General features: G+C 43.7%; 1 protein-coding gene across 2 annotated transcripts; it reads left to right on the top strand.

Annotated features, from left to right (window-relative positions):
• The first annotated feature begins 443 nt into the window (after window positions 1-443).
• Window positions 444-20,153, top strand: LOC124113351. 2 transcript variants are annotated; one of them, XM_046473639.1, is made up of 10 exons: window positions 444-547; window positions 722-820; window positions 2,037-2,091; window positions 8,121-8,161; window positions 8,904-8,981; window positions 14,041-15,346; window positions 15,790-15,949; window positions 16,309-16,450; window positions 16,904-17,124; window positions 18,446-20,153. In XM_046473639.1, exons 2-10 carry the CDS (start codon window positions 749-751, stop codon window positions 18,606-18,608), a joined length of 2,238 nt encoding a protein of 745 aa, XP_046329595.1. In that variant the 5' UTR covers window positions 444-547; window positions 722-748; the 3' UTR covers window positions 18,609-20,153. The 2 variants fall into 2 exon arrangements, with proteins under 2 accessions (XP_046329595.1, XP_046329596.1); XM_046473640.2 differs by lacking the exons at window positions 444-547; window positions 722-820 and adding an exon at window positions 3,337-3,423 and having other exon boundaries at window positions 2,038-2,091.
• The last annotated feature ends 3,527 nt before the right edge of the window (window positions 20,154-23,680 follow it).

The following is a 23,680-nucleotide window of genomic DNA, read 5'->3' as shown; positions in this document are numbered from 1 at the left end:
AATAAACGTTTTTGAAAGGAATTGTTTTCAGAAAACTTATTTGCTCAAAGAACATAATCTCCGTGACATCTATGCCTAAACAAAATAACCATGAAATAATGTCGCCAGTCACAACAGTTAGGGAGAATATTGGATGAGATTTAGTGAATAATTTCCACAGTTATGCCTTCAGAGGACAATATATAGGGTTGTTGTTAAAGATGATTGTAGGTAGTTCTTATTGAACTGCAAGTTAGTGTAAAAATACGAAGTTTAACTCTTGTTTTTCTCGGTTTAATCTTGGATTTATCTTGGATTTGTAGAATGAAAAAAATATTAAGAGACAGGAACAATCATTAACAACATCGTTTCACAATGTAACCAATAGGTGTATTATTATGACGCCCTGTTGGTCTCAATGTGTCAATCAGTACACTGGTGACCAATGACAGCCCAGACAAGCACGCGCACTTGTTGGCCCGGGTAGACTACCTCGAACATTGCACAGTTGCAGAACTTGGGTGCAGATAGAGGCTGTGTGTGTGCGTGGTTGTTAGTCAAGGAAAGGGTATGTAATTTATTAATTCTGGTTAATGAAATATATCAGTCGATTCAAATAATATGTCAGATTCCAATATGTCCTACAATCCCACAATCTCACAATCTATAGCTCATTTTGTATTCAAACAGAACACCAATAATATAGGCCTTATTATAAACTTCATTTGTTCCTCTCTATCAGTTGAGTTTTAGGTCTGCGCACACGGTCATGGATGCGCAGTGGCAACATACAAACGGCGCTTACTCTCGGTATTACTCTCAAAACCAAATGGGACAACAGGTAGGTTGAATTTAGCCAGTCTGTTGTCGAAACACTTCACTATACTAAATGTTTAGCATAGCTTCAGATAGGTTTGTACATAATAATGTACCCTCAATTTAGACAGCGTTGTCAAGTATCTGGTGTCCCGCGAAAAAAAGTTCTGTCCCTGAAAAAACAGAAGTACATTTTAAGGGTCTTCGTCTTGTGTTCAATCTAGCTTCCCGTGCAAACAGACAATTCGATCCAAGTTGTACGTCCAGGGGCCGTCTCCATTTCTATATACAGTGTACTGCAGTAGGACTAGTCCTTTACAAAGTTTAGCAGCTACGGTTTAGCGGGAAAATTTTAAGATTAATAAGAATCATAAATAGCACCATATCTTCGAACACCTAACAGTCCTGAGTGAGTGAGCATTCATCCGAAGAGAAGCTTGTCTACTGCAGTGCAGCAAGTTTTGACGGTGCCATTTTAGCATACAATTCTAGTGTAGGCCTATAGTGTTCTCATCGTGGGGCATGATATATATATATAAAAGCCGGAATGACCCACTAGATATATATATATATAAGCCGGAATGACACACGCCAAATGTTACAACGTACGGATTATGTAGTCGACCTGTCACATAGTCCCAGCCTCTTTTACAGTGCATGAATATTCATAATATTACAATATTGCAAAGCAGCATAATGTATGGTCCTTGCATGCACGTCAAAAGGGAAATTCAATTTGATGTTTAACTTTACAAAGTATCCTGTCAAATGCAAGGGGTATTTCTTTGCAACAAACCAAGTACCAGCGTGCATCACCCAAAGACAAAAGATGTCCTACTTTATTTAGGTCACCTAGGCGTGTCACACAATATATACATGTATAACTTGTAGCCCTTCGGTCAAGGTCATGCACGAAATACAACGCTCTGAGTGGCTGAAATACACAGGGACTGATTGACAGCCTGTTTACCAGATCTCCCAAAATCAACATTGTATCTATAACTCTGGAACTTTGTCAAATGTGTTTTTGAAAATGTCAAATTTGTTAGAGAGTTTACTAAATGTTGTGAGGAAGAGAGTTCGATAGAAATGGAGCTGGGTGAGTAAGTTAAATTGGGTCTAACTCTGTTTTGAACAGTATTTCAGTAATATCACGGGGTGCCAGCTGGATATAAAAGGAAAGCATAAACTGGTGCTGCGTGAGAAAAGCATTGTTAAGAACTTTCATGTTCTCTTCCCAGAGTTGGAGTGGAGTGAACCCTGCAGGCAGCGACACCAAGCACCAGTGTCAGCAAGGTGAGCTGGAAATAAACCGATCAGCAAATAAAACATTTCAGTTGATATTATTATTTGTTGATTTTCAATTGAAAATGTCTAAAGTTAGCGATATCAATAACCATATCCAAATTGTGAGCTGTACTTAATTGCGCCTAGTCAACAATCGAAGTATATCCTGGGATACTGCTATACATAGAGGTTATCAAGAGAGTGTGTTTAGGGATGGCTTGCTAAACACATAGTGTTTATTCCTAATACAGGATATTTATCATCCCCAAACACACAAGCGTGATAACCTCTTTTTCATATGATGTCATTTTCAATTCTGTGCTCGAAATCACCTCCCATCTCTCACAAACATATAACCTAAACATTACATGTTTTCCTGGAATATGCGCATTAATATATATTACGTCAGAAGGTATACTCGGACCCCGTGGTACCGCGGCATTCATCGTATCGCTAAGTGATATGTCAGTACTGAGTAGGGCAATGACAACAGTCAATATAGTTCCAACTGAAACCTATTTCTTAGACAGTGGCGTAACTAGACATAGGCAAAACAACAATTGCCTACACTAACTGTGTCTACTACTTGCCTTTCGCGACAACCAGTCGGTCTGTCCGCAACGGCCCTTTATCGAAGGGAAGCTACTCTGACTCTAGTCTGTGAGACGTCACGTTTGTTTAGAGTCTGCCTGTCCTGTCATAACGTTACGAAGTGCAATCAGATGTACACACAACGACAAAACGAAATAAGGTAACAATTAGGACATATTTCGGCCAAATCCAACTATTTTAATTTGTAGAAAAGGTTCCAAGCCGCAGAGGTCAACAAGCACAGATATGGAAACTGATCCCGCTAGGCTGGTGTCCTCGCAAAATTGTTTCGCAATTTATGTCTCCAATGTTACCCAAACTTGTAAAACGCCTTAGCTACTTCACAGTTAGACACTGATTTTCAGTATATTAGACTGCTGCTCTTTTGTAAAAGATAGCAATTATCACAGTAGTTTCTCCAGATTCCCGATAGTTAATTCTGACGGGCGACGCCATGTTTGTTTGTACACAGAAAGTAGTCCCCAGTCCCATATTTGCATCTATATCCGCATATGACCCAAATGGATATCGTTTTTATCTGTTGACTTTATCCTGCCGAGAATACTGCCGGTAATATGATAAATGTTTTTATTTTTTAATAAATGCGTCTTTTCGGGACAAATTTACAACATTTCAAACATGGTAAGGCACTCTCCTACCCAGAGTTCCATGCGGCCGGCACCCAGCCAGCATAGATTTAGTAGATCTACGTGGTGTTATGCTGAGTCACAACTGCGCCGGAGTTTGATGGTAAGGGGCATGCGGTTGCAAATTCATTTCTTACCAAAGTCCTCATTGAATCAATTTATATTTACACAAAAGTACCCAGCCACAGTTTTAGATTACTTTTTTACAAACTGTTGCAGGAATGAGCAATGGTTAAATTCAATACCACCATCCTATTGTCATCAGTGGTGGTACACCCAGTACCACCATCCTAAAGTCAGCTGTAGTGGTACACCAAGTGCCTCCATCTTATAGTCAGCTGTAGTGGTACACCCAGTACAACCATCCTATAGTCAGCTGTAGTGGTACACCCAGTACCACCATCCTATAGTCAGCTGTAGTGGTACACCCAGTACCAAAACCCTATAGTCAGCTGTAGTGGTACACCCTGTACCACCACCCTATAGTCAGCTGTAGTGGTACACCCAGTACCTCCATCCTATAGTCAGCTGTAGTGGTACACCCAGTACCTCCATCCTATAGTCAGCTGTAGTGGTACACCCAGTACCTCCATCCTATAGTCAGCTGTAGTGGTACACCCTGTACCACCATCCTATAGTCAGCTGTAGTGGTACACCCAGTACCTCCATCCTATAGTCAGCTGTAGGGGTACTTCCAGTACCTCCATCCTATAGTCAGCTGTAGTGGTACACCCTGTACCACCACCCTATAGTCAGCTGTAGTGGTACACCCAGTACCTCCATCCTATAGTCAGCTGTAGTGGTACACCCAGTACCTCCATCCTATAGTCAGCTGTAGTGGTACACCCAGTACCTCCATGCTATAGTCAGCTGTAGTGGTACACCCAGTACCTCCATCCTATAGTAATCTGTAGTGGTACACCTTGTACCTCCATCCTATAGTCAGCTGTAGTGGTACACCCAGTACCACCATCCTATAGTCAACTGTAGTGGTACACCCAGTACCACCATGCTATAGTCAGCTGTAGTGGTACACCCAGTACCTCCATCCTATAGTCAGCTGTAGTGGTACACCCAGTACCTCCATCCTATAGTCAGCTGTAGTGGTACACCCAGTACCTCCATCCTATAGTCAGCTGTAGTGGTACTTCCAGTACCTCCATCCTATAGTCAGCTGTAGTGGTACACCCAGTACCTCCATCCTATAGTCAGCTGTAGTGGTACACCCAGTACCACAACCCTATAGTCAGCTGTAGTGGTACACCCAGTACCTCCATCCTATAGTCAGCTGTAGTGGTACACCCAGTACCTCCATCCTATAGTCAGCTGTAGTGGTACACCCAGTACCACCATCCTATAGTCAGCTGTAGTGGTACACCCTGTACCACCACCCTATAGTCAGCTGTAGTGGTACCCCTTGTACCTCCATCCTATAGTCAGCGGTAGTGGTACACCCTGTACCACCATCCTATAGTCAGCTGTAGTGGTACACCCAGTACCACCATCCTATAGTCAGCTGTAGGGGTACACCCAGTACAACCATCCTATAGTCAGCTGTAGGGGTACACCCAGTACAACCATCCTATAGTCAGCTGTAGTGGTACACCCAGTACCTCCATCCTATAGTCAGCTGTAGTGGTACACCCAGTACAACCATCCTATAGTCAGCTGTAGTGGTACACCCAGTACCACCATGCTATAGTCAGCTGTAGTGGTACACCCAGTACCTCCATCCTATAGTCAGCTGTAGTGGTACACCCTGTACCACCATCCTATAGTCAGCTGTAGTGGTACACCCAGTACCTCCATCCTATAGTCAGCTGTAGGGGTACTTCCAGTACCTCCATCCTATAGTCAGCTGTAGTGGTACACCCTGTACCACCACCCTATAGTCAGCTGTAGTGGTACACCCAGTACCTCCATCCTATAGTCAGCTGTAGTGGTACACCCAGTACCTCCATCCTATAGTCAGCTGTAGTGGTACACCCAGTACCTCCATGCTATAGTCAGCTGTAGTGGTACACCCAGTACCTCCATCCTATAGTAATCTGTAGTGGTACACCTTGTACCTCCATCCTATAGTCAGCTGTAGTGGTACACCCAGTACCCATCCTATAGTCAGCTGTAGTGGTACTTCCAGTACCTCCATCCTATAGTCAGCTGTAGTGGTACACCCAGTACCTCCATCCTATAGTCAGCTGTAGTGGTACACCCAGTACCACAACCCTATAGTCAGCTGTAGTGGTACACCCAGTACCTCCATCCTATAGTCAGCTGTAGTGGTACACCCAGTACCTCCATCCTATAGTCAGCTGTAGTGGTACACCCAGTACCACCATCCTATAGTCAGCTGTAGTGGTACACCCTGTACCACCACCCTATAGTCAGCTGAAGTGGTACCCCTTGTACCTCCATCCTATAGTCAGCGGTAGTGGTACACCCTGTACCACCATCCTATAGTCAGCTGTAGTGGTACACCCAGTACCACCATCCTATAGTCAGCTGTAGGGGTACACCCAGTACAACCATCCTATAGTCAGCTGTAGGGGTACACCCAGTACAACCATCCTATAGTCAGCTGTAGTGGTACACCCAGTACCTCCATCCTATAGTCAGCTGTAGTGGTACACCCAGTACAACCATCCTATAGTCAGCTGTAGTGGTACACCCAGTACCACCATGCTATAGTCAGCTGTAGTGGTACACCCAGTACCTCCATCCTATAGTCAGCTGTAGGGGTACACCCAGTACAACCATCCTATAGTCAGCTGTAGTGGTACACCCAGTACCGCCATGCTATAGTCAGCTGTAGTGGTACACCCAGTACCTCCATGCTATAGTCAGCTGTAGTGGTACACCCAGTACCACCATGCTATAGTCAGCTGTAGTGGTACACCCAGTACCTCCATCCTATAGTCAGCTGTAGTGGTACACCCAGTACAACCATCCTATAGTCAGCTGTAGTGGTACACCCAGTACCTCCATCCTATAGTCAGCTGTAGGGGTACACCCAGTACCACCATGCTATAGTCAGCTGTAGTGGTACACCCAGTACCACCACCCTATAGTCAGCTGTAGTGGTACACCCAGTACCTCCATCCTATAGTCAGCTGTAGGGGTACACCCAGTACAACCATCCTATAGTCAGCGGTAGTGGTACACCCAGTACCACCACCCTATAGTCAGCTGTAGTGGTACACCCAGTACCTCCATCCTATAGTCAGCTGTAGGGGTACACCCAGTACAACCATCCTATAGTCAGCTGTAGGGGTACACCCAGTACAACCATCCTATAGTCAGCTGTAGGGGTACACCCAGTACAACCATCCTATAGTCAGCGGTAGTGGTACACCCTGTACCACCACCCTATAGTCAGCTGTAGTGGTACACCCTGTACCACCATCCTATAGTCAGCTGTAGTGGTACACCCAGTACCACCATCCTATAGTCAGCTGTAGGGGTACACCCAGTACAACCATCCTATAGTCAGCTGTAGGGGTACACCCAGTACAACCATCCTATAGTCAGCTGTAGTGGTACACCCAGTACCTCCATCCTATAGTCAGCTGTAGTGGTACACCCAGTACAACCATCCTATAGTCAGCTGCAGTGGTACACCCAGTACCACCATGCTATAGTCAGCTGTAGTGGTACACCCAGTACCTCCATCCTATAGTCAGCTGTAGGGGTACACCCAGTACAACCATCCTATAGTCAGATGTAGTGGTACACCCAGTACCACCATGCTATAGTCAGCTGTAGTGGTACACCCAGTACCTCCATGCTATAGTCAGCTGTAGTGGTACACCCAGTACCACCATGCTATAGTCAGCTGTAGTGGTACACCCAGTACCTCCATCCTATAGTCAGCTGTAGTGGTACACCCAGTACAACCATCCTATAGTCAGCTGTAGTGGTACACCCAGTACCTCCATCCTATAGTCAGCTGTAGGGGTACACCCAGTACCACCATGCTATAGTCAGCTGTAGTGGTACACCCAGTACCACCACCCTATAGTCAGCTGTAGTGGTACACCCAGTACCTCCATCCTATAGTCAGCTGTAGGGGTACACCCAGTACAACCATCCTATAGTCAGCGGTAGTGGTACACCCTGTACCACCACCCTATAGTCAGCTGATGTGGTACACCCAGTACCTCCATCCTATAGTCAGCTGTAGGGGTACACCCAGTACAACCATCCTATAGTCAGCTGTAGTGGTACACCCAGTACACCCAATTTTATCATGCCCCTATATTCACCAAAAATGCAATTCCTCACACTATAACCGACATCTCATCTGACACCAAAGGGCCATTGAAACTTCACACTTTTACTCGTACTTTTCCTACCAATGATGACACCTGACTTTGGCCAAGAGGTTCCAATCACATTTTGAATATGGCCGCCAGGTCAGACATTGAAATAGCTATCTATGACCATTATTTGAAGTCATTTTTGAAGTGTTGTAAGATTTGTAGGCAGTAGTCAGGCTCAAAATATACATACCGTATCCTGTTGCAATATTTTACATTTGAATAGTAGTTTGAACCTGTAAACTTTTTCTCATCTGAGATTGCCATACTGAGAGATTAGACCATGGCCTGTATGTTCCTCCTTATGGTTACATCCTGTTTGAGTCAAATTATTTGAATGTCAACTTTTGTGAAGTGACCATTTTGTTGGCGTTTTAAGTTTTAAACTGATGACTACATATCAAGGAGAGGTACAGAGCGGTGGGACTATTTTAAAGCATTTTTTGGTGTATGTTGCATTTATTTGTGTGGCCTTCCATTCCAGCATCCTCTGTGGGTCCTGGCACTGGGGCGAAACATGAATGGGTAGGTCACTTCTTTACATGTCCATTAGGGTTGTGAATACTCATAATACCTGGTTAGGCAATAGATCATGGAACAGGCCCCGGAAGTGACTGTGCGGAGTTCCTACCTTAGCCTACCAGGATCTGCTGATCACGGCTTGGACTTAGATTCCCCCATATCAGTAATCTGGGTCTTTGGGTTTACCTGTTAATCGGTCATGAAAAGATGAGTTCAACTTACTGTATTTCCTAATTTAGACGCCGGTGCCTCTTTTAGATGCAGATCTGGTGTCTATTCTTTTTAATACTGGCACAGTGGCAACTCACTACCTTACCAAATCCCAAATTCCACAGCCATACAAAGGAAACGGTCAGTATTAATCACCAGCCAGTGCCGTATCCAGCCCCCTGGATTTTTTTATAGAAAACATTTTCCTTGTGAAAGTTAACTTGAAATAGAAATGAAAAATCTTATTTGCCCCCCCCCCCCCCCCACACACACACAGAGTATTAGTGACCCTGCATCTAATAGGGGCAGGCGTGTAAAGGAATTTGGCAGATACCCCAGTTGTTAGAGGTTCCCTGACTGAGGAAATAAGTTATAAAAAAGAACTTGCCCATATTTATACAGAGATTGACCATTCTATATGCTGTTCACATACATTTGCTTTGCATTTTCTGACATGTACGCCACTATGCAGATCCCAGGTCAGAGCGAGACTCTAAAATCATCATGACAATCAAAGTTTTTATTTCTGTTTCAGGTCAATTGTTTTGATGACTTCTACAGTGACGTCTTTCTGAATGATTTTGAAAATGTTGATTTAGCAAAATATAATGTGGTGAGTTTACATATATATATTTCTTCAGAGTACAATATTGTCGTATTTATGTTTGTTTGTTTATTGTTTAACACCGCACTTAGCAATATTCCAGCTATATGACGGCGGTCTGTAAATAATCGTGTCTTGACCAGACATTCCAGTGATTGATGTCATTAGCATTGTTCCACGCTATCGGAATATGATGATATGCATCAACCAAGCCAGGGTGAGCCTGACCACCCGATCCCGTTAGTCTTACGACAAGCGTAGTGGCTATATATAAATGTCAATTAACAACTTCTCACGTCGCCGGATCTTACGCATGTACAGGCACGTGAGTCATTGACCTTGTTCCAAGTTATGTAATACCTCTATCTACAAAACCTGACTGACATGGTCGATCAGAGAGACGGGCCCAGGTCATCCACAGAAGCGGATGGATTGTACAGCTCGTCGTGGATGAAAAATCGACTCCCTGCTGTGCGGAAATGACAGAGCGGGGTTCTGCAACCGGGAACATTGGCCACTCGGTCTGGTGTGCGTTCTGTTACGCTATTATCAACCCATCCACAATGGGACAGTCGGGTAGCCTAGTGGTTAAAGCGTTCGCTCCTCGTGCCGAAGACCCGGTTCGATTCCCGAGATGGGTACAATGTGTGAAGCCCATTTCTGGTGTCACCCGCCGTGATATTGCTCGAATATTGCTAAAAGTGGTGTAAAATCATACCCACTCACTCCCCATCGACAATATACATGGCTGCTGTGGTCTTAAACTTCACCCCTGGGTTTTGTCTTCCGTCTCCATCCTGAACTACCATGACCCGAGGGCAAAAAAACGTACTTGGACAATATGACAATATGATTTGATGTTTATTACCAAACGCAAAGAGGTTACACTGAAACACCACGAACACCATGGCGATCAACAAATCCATACTGAAGTACGTAAGTTCATCCTGGTAACAACGCGTGTCCGTCTGACGTTGATTAATGAACAATTTGCATACTCATATATGCAAGAGGCCGACGTATGGTTCTCAGTAGGAAGTGACAACTTGGAGACGATGACTTGCGGTATATACAGTTTTACTTTATACATGTAGATATATACATACAAAAAACACTTTGTGCCATGTCAGCACATAGTGGTTGTGGTTGTTGTCTTGGTGCCCTGGAGCACCCAGCCTAACCCTAGCTAGGCTAAGGGTAAGACCTTTCTTTCTCTCCTCTCCTCTCTGGACCAAGGCTTATAAAGCCAAGGTCACATGACATTTAGTTAGTAATAAATATAAATGTAAACAGTAAATCATCAGTGACATACTTGCACATCTCGTTCAGGATGGCAGACGGTCGATGTACACAAAAATGGGGATTAACCAATAGGATTAGCATCTTATAAATAACAGCAATTAAGTGTTTCAAGGCATAAAGATGTCATGGCTCCAGGGTAATGAGCCTTTGCAATTAAATGTTCTTCAGACAATGGGTGTCGTAAATCAGTCGCTATGACAACTTCCCTCCGTTACGTGAAGCTTGGATCCCAAGCTTACATGAGTACAAATTGATATGTGTGAACTTTTTCACCAACGAAAACAACCTTGCAAATGTGAACAAAATCAGTTACATGAAATCCTTATGCAACAAATATATCTATGCAATGACAGTATGAAAGTGATCATCTAGCCATTTTTATTTAGTGCCAGTTTGAAAACTAACGAGGTCATCTTTGTAATGTGCAATTTCACTACAAGGTAATTACTGCTTTGCACAGATTCAATAAATATATCACTGAAGGTTCTTTGAATTCAGGAGTCTAGTTTGGCAGTGCGACTCAGTACCAAATGATAATAATGAGTAATGTCATAAAAAGTACACATTAAACATCTCAGCAAATATTTCGCATAAAGAAATTTGAAACCAGGAGTCTAGCTTTACCGCGTGACTCAAACGGTGCTTGTGGGTACTATTGCCCTTTTAAGTACAATGGGTGCTCTTCCTGTGTCTTTGACGGAGCTTGCCCATATATTGTGGGTGTGATGCCCAAGAAAAAAATCCTTAATTCCGACATCAAAACTCTGAAATGCTGAATACTGCTGTGCTGTTAATTACTTAATACTGACATACAATAAACATATGTGTGGGGGTGGCTCACCCAAGAATATCCCTAATCTGAATTCAAAGTCCTAGACAATACATTCAATTTTGTACCAAACTGTGCACATTAATAACGTGTAACAAATGACAAATTTTGTCGTTTAGATTTTTGAAATTACAAGTCGAGCTTTAAGGTGTGACTCAATAACCCTTACAGCTTAGGTTTGTCTGGGCCCTAACTGCAACTATATGTCTGGCGTGGCCTGGAGACATTTCAAAGATTCCCTACACAATAACTTCAAAGATCTAGCTTGACTAAAGATGTAATTTGGAGTATATTGCACATATACAAAACTGAATATTGTAAAGACACATTTTGGCATTAATATACTGGCTTTGATTAAACATACCTGCTTGCACTATTCAACAGTCACACAATATATATGCTTGATTGAGTCCATGTAAGTAAACACAAATTAGTAAGTCCCAATGAGATATCTTGTACACAGTGTCCATCTTGTAGGTGCCTGTAAGGCGGTTTCTGTATTGAGCAGGGTCTGCATGAAGATGGCTGTGGTCGGATCCCTGTGGGATATGCGTGTATACTTCTTTTCTTAGGTCATGTGCAGGAACGACATCTTGAAGGGGAAGACTTAGCAGTGTTGCTAAGATATTCGAGCAGGGAAGGTTTGGGATCGGAGAACTTGTTCTTGATCAGAGAGGTTCTTGTTCTTTCTTCAATCTTGTTACAGGACGTTTCTTCGTTCTTGGTGATTGGCCTTCAGGAAGGTAGTATATCCTTTTAATAAGAGACTGTCACTTCCTACAGTTTTGTGAACCATATGCCATGCTGCAAAGAGGTACAGGAAAGGACAGACTAAGAAGTCTGTCATACCCGATAGCTCCACCAAATTAACATGGTATGTTCGGATAAACAATACCTTCCAAATGGAGTGCTGGTTTTCTTGGGGAATTAGTCAGCAAAGAGCCGGAGTCCCAGGAGACTAATCACGATTTTATTTACAAGAACAATTAACAATTTACAATATACTTAGAAAATAACTGAGGGTGCCACAGAGAGTCGGTACAACACTCTGGGCTGTGGGAGAGAGAGGTCTGCTTGGTAAGAGAGTCAAACCCCTTCTCTGCTAAAACTTTGCTACCGTATGTATTAAACAAAAATTGAACAATAAAAAGGAATATGATTGGTTGATACACGATTGGTTGTGCCCTATGCTAAATGAATGGCTAGACAGAGAGGAATACTTAATCCTGTTAATCCTGTTGGACTGGCACTAATCTTGTTGACATATTTACTGGATGCTTTTGGAAAGAGATTATGGTGTCACTATAGACGAGGTTGTGTTGGGGCTAATCCTTAATGCACTATAGACGAGCTTGTATGGGGGCTAATCCTTAATGAGTCTAAAATTGCTGAATGTTATTCTAATATAGGTGATGACAGATTTACTTAAATAAAATAGTTCAAGGTAATCTATAAGACTATGTAGACATATCTTTTGTCTGGAAGATGGGATCTTGATACCTTAGGCTAGCATTTATCTAAAAGCTTCAAATCTATTAAACTATGTAGACATAACTCTTGTCTTATTGAATAGTATGTCTAGGAGATGCGCTCCCATTACCTTAGGCTAGCATCTATCTAAAAAGCTTTAACTGAAACTACTGATATTTTATATATACATTTTACCTGATGATAAGTATTACTTGCTAAACTATAATTATATGAAATGATGTATAAATATTACACCATGATAACTGATTAAAGCACTTGATGTGGATCTAATTATTATAGGATAACTTAGTATAAATGTTATACCATGATACTTCCAACAGTGAAATGTCAAACGGTGCACTACGACAAATATATCAACCAATACATGAAAATGATAGGAGAGTGTAAGGAACATGTCTCGCGCTGGGAAGGGGCTTGAGAAATTGTGAGAACAGCTGATTAGTTGAGTGAGTGAGAAAATGATTGTACAGCTGATTGATTGATTGAGAAAATGTGTGTACAGCTGATTGAGTGAGTGAGTTACTGAGTTAGGGTTGCAACCGGGGACACCAGAAAAGTGTAGCTGGTTAATCTCTGCATGTAAAACAATACTCATGACAGGACATACATGGAATGGTAATCTACAGGTCTATTTTCACTGACCATCTTTGAAATAATATTTTGAACACTCGCCAGATCTGATAAGGATGGCGGTTTTCTTTATCTTTTCTTTTCTAATTTTATATTTTTGAAAGTCCGCGTTTTTCTAAAATAATTAATAAAATAAAACAAATAGACTTATACAGGCTGCAAGTTCTTTGATTGGTAGGTATACTTATTAACTAAAATATCTTTTAACAGTTGAAATTTTCAGTGAATCCATGAAAATGTTTGTAAGCCATTCCAAATGACGTTTAAAAAGATTCCCTAAATCATCAATAAATGGTTTTAAAAAAATTCTTTTCGTAGTATTGATAACCAATAAATATCAAGTATTCCTAAAACCTCACATTTACCATGATGCCATATTCCTTTAATGGCAATGTTCTTTCGAACAATATCTGCTATAAGCAGAAATAGGTTGGGTGAGATCGGATCACCTTGCCTACAACCCCTTATATTAAAAAAAATGGAAAGGAGTCATTTTCAGTAAAAATTGATACTCACTCTAACTTTTTCATAACTAAATACGTGAATTGTGTAAATACTTAGTTTAAAATATTATACGACGGGAGTCTTATGTTTCTTAGTTTCAAATATTGTATGATACACGAGTCTTCTGTTTTCACTGATGCATATGCTCATGATATTCTCATGAATGACTGTCCAAAGTACATTTTAGTCTGATGGTTGTGCATGGGCTTATTATTCTATATCCCGAGTTTAGCCAGTTACTAGTTTTCGGTGTTTTCCACTCACTGATAGTAACTATGTCACTCCATCATAGCCATCTCTGTCTGCCTGCAGGTGTGCACGCTGGAGATGCAAGGCGGCTGGTACAGTGTTCCCAGCAGCACCACCTCTGTGTACAGCTCTGTGATCAACCCCTCCACCTACAGTGGCTGGAACAACCCACCTACCAACCTCCCCACCCTCACATCAGACAAACTGTATCTCAAGGGGGGCCTCCCACACTCACTGACCAGGGAACACTTCCCACCTGGGGCTCATGAACCTCCACTGGGACATCTGCAGACAATCGGTGGAGAACACCCACAGGGACATCTGCAGACAGTCGCAGAGGAACACCCACAGGGACATCTGCAGACAGTCGCAGGGGAACACCCACAGGGACATCTGCAGACAATCGCAGGGGAACACCCACAGGGAAATCTGCAGACAATCGCAGGGGAACACCCACAGGGATATCCGCAGACAGTCACAGGGGAACACCCACAGGGACATCTGCAGACAGTCGCAGGGGAACACCCACAGGGAAATCTGCAGACAACCACAAGGAAACACCCACAGGGACATCTGCAGACAGTCGCAAGGGAACACTCACAGGGACATAAACAGATAGTCGCAGTGGAACATCCACAGGGATATCTGCAGACAGTTGCAGAGGAACACCCACAGGGATATTTTCAGACAGTAGCAGGGGAACACCCACAGGGACATCAGCAGACAGTTGCAGGGGAACACCCACTGGGATATCTGCAGACAATCGGCAGGGAACACCCTCAGGGAAATCTACAGACAGTCGGTAGGGAACACCCTCAGGGATATCTACAGACAATCGGCGGGAAACACCCTCAGGGGCATCTACAGACAGTCGGCGGGGAACGCCCCAAGCATGTGTCTCAGCTAGCACAGGACCGTGTTGTTGGGGCACCACAACAGCCTGAAGAAGAGAAGGTTTTCTCCACTCTTGGCCAGAAGCTGAATCTAGGCACCCGGTGTCTTCAGAACGCAGATGTCGTGTTTCTACAGACTTCTTCAACCAGTAAACTTAGCGGTTTGACAAAGGCAGGTTCAGGTCTCCCAGAAGCAGGATCAACACTGCCTTCAATATCAATTATCATCAATACTTACGATGAGAAGGGCGAGTCAACAAAAGCATGCCAATTTGACTCAACAGAGAATCTTGTGAGTGATGGATCAGTCGGAGATGTGACGTCATCAGAGGACCGCTGGCAGACAACTGCATCAACGTATGTATCGCTTAGTTCATCACCGACGTCGGGTCCCACCAGCAGCGACCACGTCTCATCATCTTCTGATTCCAAGGACAGCAGCAAACATGTTAGGAACAGGGAGGTTCGGCGGGCAGGTGGGCGACCAAGATTTCTTTCCAAATTTAAATCTAGAGTTTATTTAGTACCCGTATGTAGGCCACTGGCCTATACAGCGATGAGTACACACATACATTTAAAACATTGCATCAAAGTGGTTGGAATATCATGTTAACCAAATCGTCACATTGTTCACATGCATGCACTAGGCACTTTGCAGAAATGTCTCATAGTTTTTTAATTGTTGTCCTCAAGAAAGAACTATCTTTGTAGTTTTCTTTTGGCAACATGCAAAGGGTAAATATTTCATTATTATTTTTGTTATCATAAAATAAAACGAAATTGAAATAGGCTTCTGTACCCAAATTACTCTGTGTGCAAGAAACTTGTGTTGCATCAATATCAACCATCTCCCTTCTTTGTTCCCTTAATAAACCACAGCTTAACCTAATCAAAATATGCGCTTTGTCTCATATTGCAGTTGATGAACCGCGGCGACCTAAGAATGGTTTCATCCGTTTTTCCATTGAGCACCGACAGCAGATCGCTGTAAAGCACCCGAGACTGGACAACCGCGAGATCTCGCGAATGCTCGGCTGCAAGTGGAGAAAGCTGAGCAATGAGGAGAAGAAGCCATATGAGTAAGACTCCCTTCTCCTGCCATCCTCACAACTGTGTCAAGAGATCTTCAAATTGTGCTGGGGGTTTGTAAGACAAATACAAGGCACGATCATAACGTTCCTATGTTATTGGCAACACCCTGTATCCACCTGAATTTCCAATTTTCAAAATACCACAATCTCCAAAGTTGATCTGTGTTTTTAGGACATAGATCTACATCTTTAAAGCAAAATCTTCAAGCTTTACGTTTCTTTCAATTAAGTGTTGTTAGTTTATCCTTCAGACTATGGATAACTCTATTTTCAATTAAGTTGGTAAAACAAGATCATGCTGTGTAGGTTTTACCTATAGTTTGCTGGCAGTTCCACTGTCATTTCAGGGTTGAGTTCGAGAAGGATATCCAGGCTATCCGGGAGGTGAACCCAGAGTGGCGCTACGCCCCGGCCAGGCAGCTGGTTGAGGAGCTGATAGAACCAATGCCCAGTCGCCTCCGACCCAGGAACAGCCTCAAGCGGAAGAAGGTACTACTGGACAAATGCTATTGTAGACATACCCAGGCAGTTTGTTGTTTAACCGCACACAGCAATATTTCAGCTATATGGCGCAGCCTAGATTAGACAGTCCAGAGATTTTATGTACAACCATGTACCCTGTCAGAGTACAGTGTAACCTGGTCAACCAAGTCACAAGGCCTGACCACCTGATCCATTAAGCATCTTTCAACCAGCTTTGGTTGCTGGGAACCTATTCTATCCTGGGACCATCAGTTATTTTGGGGGTGGGGGGTGGTGATATTTCTTCTTCAGTGGGGCTGGTTGTTGGTCCCTATTGGATGGTACAGTCGAAAATGATCTATGGAAATAAATTTACCACACCAGCCATTTTGAAATTGTCTAGTGTAGGCAACTGGATTGATCAAGTGAAAGTTGAAATGCAATTGTTTCAATCATAAAACCTGAGACTGTTCCCCACAGCTTCCCAGCCTCGTGAGAACATACAGTCGCCGCCAGAACTCCGGCAAGTCTTCCAAGACCAGCAGGAAAAAATGCCCTGTAGTCCAATCAGAGATGCTTGATCCAGCTGCCACACCCTTAAGTGAGGAGGACCCATCAACCACCTGGGTGCAGTGTGATCTGTGTGGAAAGTGGCGATGTCTGCCCGGCTTCATCCAACCAGAGGCACTGTGTGACATATGGTGAGTGGAGGTCATGGTGGCGATGTCTGCCCGGCTTCATCCCACCCAACGGCACTGTGACATGTTGTAAGTGGAGTTCAGGGTGGCGATGTCTGCCCGGCTTCATCCCACCCAACGGCACTGTGTGACATATGGTGAGTGGAGGTCAGGGTGGCGATGTCTGCCCGGCTTCATCCCACCAGAGGCAATGTGTGACATGGTGAGTGGAGGTCAGGGTGGCGATGTCTGCCCGGCTTCATCCCACCAGAGGCACTGTGTGACATATGGTGAGTGGAGGTCAGGGTGGCGATGTCTGCCCGGCTTCATCCCACCAGAGGCACTGTGCGACATGTTGTTAGTGGAGGTCAGGGTGGCGATGTCTGCCCGGCTTCATCGAACCAGAGGTACTGTGTGACATGTTGTTAGTGGAGGTCAGGGTGGCGATGTCTGCCCGGCTTCATCCCACCCAACGGCACTGTGTGACATATGGTGAGTGGAGGTCAGCGTTGCGATGTCTGCCCCGCTTCATCCCACCAGAGGCACTGTGTGACATGTTGTTAGTGGAGGTCAGGGTGGCGATGTCTGCCCGGCTTCATCCAACCAGAGGCAATGTGTGACATGGTGAGTGGAGGTCAGGGTGGCGATGTCTGCCTGGCTTCATCCCACCAGTGGCACTGTGTGACATCTTGTTATTGGAGGTCAGGGTGGCGATGTCTGCCCGGCTTCATCCCACCAAGACAGTGTGTGACATGTTGTTAGTGGAGGTCAGGGTGGCGATGTCTGCCCGGCTTCATCCTACCAAGACAGTGTGTGACATGTTGTTAGTGGAGGTCAGGGTGGCTATGTCTGCCTGGCTTCATCCCTCCAAGACAGTGTGTGACATGTTGTTAGTGGAGGTCAGGGTGGCGATGTCTGCCCGGCTTCATCCCACCAAGACAGTGTGTGACATGTTGTTAGTGGAGGTCAGGGTGGCGATGTCTGACCGGCTTCATCCCTCCAAGACAGTGTGTGACATGTTGTTAGTGGAGGTCAGGGTGGCGATGTCTGCCTGGCTTCATCCTACCAAGACAGTGTGTGACATGTTGTTAGTGGAGGTCAGGGTGGCGATGTCTGCCCGGCTTCATCCCACCAGGACACTGTGTGACATGTTGTGAGTGGAGGTGAAGGTGGTGATGTCTGCCTGGCTTCATCCCACCAAGACACTGTGTGACATGTTTGTGATTGGAGGTCAGGGTGGCGATGTCTGCCCGGCTTCATCCCACCAGAGGCACTGTGTGACATGTTGTGAGTGGAGGTCAACTACTGCTGACTTCAAAGCTAATGTGTGTACCCTATGTTTCAGGTTTTGCTACTTCAACCCCGACAATCGGTACAACTCCTGCTCCATCAAGGAGGAGCTGGACCCCGACGATGCCTCTGCCCCTCCACATCTGCCTGTCCCCCCAAACTCCACATGTACAGCATACAGTGGTGGCCATGTGCTGTCCCGGGAACCCTCCTGGTAGTGCTCCAGGTACAGCACACTGGTGAAGAGCATAAACAAAGACCAACTTGTTTCACGTCAAGTAGGCAGTGTTACTACTGAAAAATATAGACAGTTGGATTCCCCTGTCTAACTTGCTTGCCAAATGTTCTTTCAAAATAATGACTTGAAATGCTACTTCTTGTATCTGAATGGAGTGGCATGAAATAACTAGAATAACTGGAATAACTAGATGCAATAAAATGCTCTAACTTGTCCATCCACTGATGAGAAACTAAGCAATGACAGATCTGTACAAGTGTTGGCAATTCTGTAGGAGCTGAACAAGCGTTGGTGAGTCTGTAGGAGCTGAACAAGTGTTGGTGAGTCTGTAGGAGCTGAATAAGTGTTGGTTAGGAGCTGAACAAGTGTTGGCTAGTCTGTAGGAGCTGAACAAGTGTTGGCGAGTCTGTAGGATCTGAACAAGTGTTGGTGAGTGTAGCAGCTGAACAAGTGTTGGCTAGTCTGTAGGAGCTGAACAAGTGTTGGCTAGTCTGTAGGAGCTGAACAAGTGTTGGTTAGTCTGTAGGAGCTGAACAAGTGTTGGCTAGTCTGTAGGAGCTGAACAAGTGTTGGCTAGTCTGTAGGAGCTGAATAAGTGTTGGTTAGTCTGTAGGAGCTGAATAAGTGTTGGCGAGTCTGTAGGAGCTGAACAAGTGTTGGCTAGTCTGTAGAAGCTGAACTAGTGTTGGCTAGTCTGTAGGAGCTGAACAAGTGTTGGCTAGTCTGTAGGAGCTGAATAAGTGTTGGTTAGTCTGTAGGAGCTGAATAAGTGTTGGTTAGTCTGTAGGAGCTGAACAAGTGTTGGCTAGTCTGTAGGAGCTGAACTAGTGTTGGCTAGTCTGCAGGAGCTGAACTAGTGTTGGCTAGTCTGTAGGAGCTGAACTAGTGTTGGCTAGTCTGTAGGAGCTGAACAAGTGTTGGCGAGTCTGTAGGAGCTGAACAAGCACTGGCAAGTTTGGAGGAGCTGTCTGTCAAACATACTTTTCTAAAGCACCACATAGATTAAACATCTTGAAAAGGGTAGTGGTTGTTGTACCCCAAGGAACTATCTTTTTCTTTACATGGTCATAAGTGAGACTGCTAAAGACCCAGTCATGCTCTAAATGTTTTGGGTTCTTTTTACCTCTTTCCATTTTTTATCTATTAGGACAGGTCATGCTACTTTCACAGGGGATTAGTCTGAGAAGCTTAACGTTTAATGGAGAACTCACATCAAACCTTACACCTTGAGCAGTTCTGGTCACTTAGCCTGGAATCTTGGATGGTCTTACTTTTCCCATTTACCTTGAAAGGAGGCGTCTTACCAACAGCTTCACGATAAGCAGACAATGGCCCGGAAATAAAGACCTTTTCCCAAAAATTTACATAATGTAAAAACTGTCCATCAAAATGTCTTTTTCTAGCACACATTATGGGGATTACTTATCAATGTGGGTCACTTGATACTGGCTACAAATGCACTGATCTGCAAGAGTACTGGTGTTTTGTAAACTATTAACTTTGCCACTAAACATTGTTTACTTATTGTCATTGTTTTGTTTGGTAACTAGAAATGTGTTGTGTTTAATCAGAAACTGTAGCAACCCCATTATCGCACTGACCTGAATATATGCCACCAACATTTTAACATAGGATATTAATACATTTAAATGCACGCCTGTTGCACCAAGATGTAAACACAAAAAATCACATGCCTGGCTTTCACATTGACATTTTATATGAAAACAAAAACTGGCTGACACATGGCTGTATAATTCATTGTAACTGGACAATATTGCACAATCACTTAGCAGCATGTTGTCAACAAGCATTCTTCAAGTAAATCCCTATTGTGGCTGGACCTTAGCAGCATGTCGTCAACAAGCATTCTTCAAGTAGATCACTATTGTGGCTGGACCTTAGCAGCATGTCATCAACAAGCATTCTTCAAGTAGATCACTATTGTGGCTGGACCTTAGCAGCATATCGTCAACAAGGATTCTTCAAGTGGATCCCTATTGTGGCTGGACCTGAGCAGCATATCGTCAACAAGCATTCTTCAAGTGGATCCCTATTGTGGCTGGACCTTAGCAGCATGTCGTCAACAGGCATTCTTCAAGTGGATCCCTATTGTGGCAACAAGCATTCTTCAAGTAGATCACTATTGTGGCTGGACTTTAGCAGCATGTCATCAACAAGCATTCTTCAAGTAGATCACTATTGTGGCTGGACCTTAGCAGCATATCGTCAACAAGGATTCTTCAAGTGGATCCCTATTGTGGCTGGACCTGAGCAGCATATCGTCAACAAGCATTCTTCAAGTGGATCCCTATTGTGGCTGGACCTTAGCAGCATGTCGTCAACAGGCATTCTTCAAGTGGATCCCTATTGTGGCAACAAGCATTCTTCAAGTAGATCACTATTGTGGCTGGACCTTAGCAGCATGTCATCAACAAGCATTCTTCAAGTAGATCACTATTGTGGCTGGACCTTAGCAGCATATCGTCAACAAGGATTCTTCAAGTGGATCCCTATTGTGGCTGGACCTGAGCAGCATATCGTCAACAAGCATTCTTTAAGTGGATCCCTATTGTGGCTGGACCTTAGCAGCATGTCGTCAACAGGCATTCTTCAAGTGGATCCCTATTGTGGCAACAAGCATTCTTCAAGTAGATCACTATTGTGGCTGGACCTTAGCAGCATGTCATCAACAAGCATTCTTCAAGTAGATCACTATTGTGGCTGGACCTTAGCAGCATATCGTCAACAAGGATTCTTCAAGTGGATCCCTATTGTGGCTGGACCTTAGCAGCATGTCGTCAACAGGCATTCTTTAAGTGGATCCCTATTGTGGCTGGACCTTAGCAGCATGTCGTCAACAGGCATTCTTTAAGTGGATCTCTTTTGTGGCAACAAGGATTCTTCAAGTAGATCACTATTGTGGCAAGACACAAGCAGCATGTTGTCAACAAGCGTTCTTCAAGTGGATCCCTATTTTGGCAACATACCTTAGCAGCGTGTCATCAACAACCATTCTTCGAGTGGATCCCTAATGTGGCTAGACCATAGCAACAGGTCGTCAACAAGTTTTCTTCCAGTGGATCCATATTCTGGCAACAGTCATTCTTCAAGTGGATCCCTATTGTGGCAACAAGACACAAGCAGCATGTCGTCAACAAGCATTCTTCAAGTGGATCTCTATTGTGGCAAGACACAAGCAGCATTTCATCAACAAGCATTCTTCAAGTGAATCCCTATTGTGGCAACAAGACACAAGCAGCATGTCGTCAACAAGCATTCTTCAAGTGAATCCCTATTGTGGCAACAAGACACAAGCAGCATGTCGTCAACAAGCATTCTTCAAGTGGATCCCTATTGTGGCAACAAGACACAAGCAGCATGTCGTCAACAAGCATTCTTCAAGTGAATCCCTATTGTGGCAACAAGACACAAGCAGCATGTCGTCAACAAGCGTTCTTCAAGTGAATCCCTATTGTGGCAACAAGACACAAGCAGCATGTCGTCAACAAGCATTCTTCAAATTGATCCCTATTGTTGCAACAAGACACAAGCAGCATGTCGTCAACAAGCATTCTTCAAATTGATCCCTATTGTTGCAACAAGACACAAGCAGCATGTCGTCAACAAGCATTCTTCAAGTGAATCCCTATTGTGGCAACAAGACACAAGCAGCATGTCGTCAACAAGCGTTCTTCAAGTGAATCCCTATTGTGGCAACAAGACACAAGCAGCATGTCGTCAACAAGCATTCTTCGAATTGATCCCTATTGTTGCAACAAGACACAAGCAGCATGTCGTCAACAAGCATTCTTCAAGTCGATCCCTATTGTGGCAACAAGACACAAGCAGCATGTCGTCAACAAGCATTCTTCAAGTGAATCCCTATTGTGGCAACAAGACACAAGCAGCATGTCATCAACAAGCGTTCTTCAAATTGATCCCTATTGTGGCAACAAGACACAAGCAGCATGTCGTCAACAAGCATTCTTCAAATTGATCCCTATTGTTGCAACAAGACACAAGCAGCATGTATTCAACAAGCATTCTTCAAGTGGATCTCTATTGTTGCAACAAGACACAAGCAGCATGTATTCAACAAGCGTTCTTCAAGTGGATCCATATTGTGGCAAGACACAAGCAGCATGTCATCAACAAGCGTTCTTCAAGTGGATCCCTATTGTGGCAACAAGACACAAGCAGCATGTATTCAACAAGCATTCTTCAAGTGAATCCCTATTGTGGCAAGACACAAGCAGCATGTCGTCAACAAGCGTTCTTCAAGTGGATCCCTATTGTGGCAACAAGACACAAGCAGCATGTATTCAACAAGCGTTCTTCAAGTGGATCCCTATTGTGGCAACAAGACACAAGCAGCATGTATTCAACAAGCATTCTTCAAGTGAATCCCTATTGTGGCAACAAGACACAAGCAGCATGTATTCAACAAGCGTTCTTCAAGTGGATCTCTATTGTGGCAACAAGACACAAGCAGCATGTATTCAACAAGCGTTCTTCAAGTGGATCCCTATTGTGGCAAGACACAAGCAGCATTTCATACACCACAATGTATATGTCACAAAAAAGTGTTACTTCAGTTTAAATAGTGACCTCATTACATTTTATAATTACTGTGTGTGTGTGTGTGTATATATAAAAGCACAGTAAAGTTCTAACTCTCAGGCACAATATAGTAATAATTAAATAAGTGGAGTAAGATTGAACAGTTTTAATTGGCTAGCGCTTTCAACTCGTACCACGTACGAGTCTCATCAGGCCATAACTGAATAACGGACATGAAGTAGTAACATATAGTTATGTGACGTCATAACATTTAGGAAAACTATGACGTCACAAAACCAAGGCGACAATGGACAAATAACTTACGCCTTTACGCGGGAGAGAAAAATATTTGGAAGACTTTTGTGATAGACTTGAAAGTGCTCCTATTCATGTAAAACAAACAAAACAAAACCTATCTGAATGTGAATTGAAAGGCCTTACTAATCTTAAAAATAATACAGACATCGTTATTAAAGAAGCCGATAAAGGGGG

Source organism: Haliotis rufescens, unplaced genomic scaffold, assembly GCF_023055435.1.
Source record: "Haliotis rufescens isolate VD_foot unplaced genomic scaffold, xgHalRufe1.0.p SCAF_19, whole genome shotgun sequence".
Lineage (NCBI taxonomy): Eukaryota > Metazoa > Mollusca > Gastropoda > Lepetellida > Haliotidae > Haliotis > Haliotis rufescens.
The sequence above is the reverse complement of the archived record's forward strand: the minus strand, read 5'-3'. Positions and strand labels throughout refer to the sequence as shown.

Bases quoted from the DNA above. Each gene is read 5' to 3' on its own strand.
- LOC124113351 (XM_046473639.1), top strand. From the start codon at position 749: ATGGATGCGCAGTGGCAACATACAAACGGCGCTTACTCTCGGTATTAC. The intron at 2,092-8,120 runs GTGAGCTGGAAA...CTTCCATTCCAG, and splicing joins CAAGCACCAGTGTCAGCAAG to CATCCTCTGTGGGTCCTGGC. The intron at 17,125-18,445 runs GTGAGTGGAGGT...CCTATGTTTCAG, and splicing joins GAGGCACTGTGTGACATATG to GTTTTGCTACTTCAACCCCG.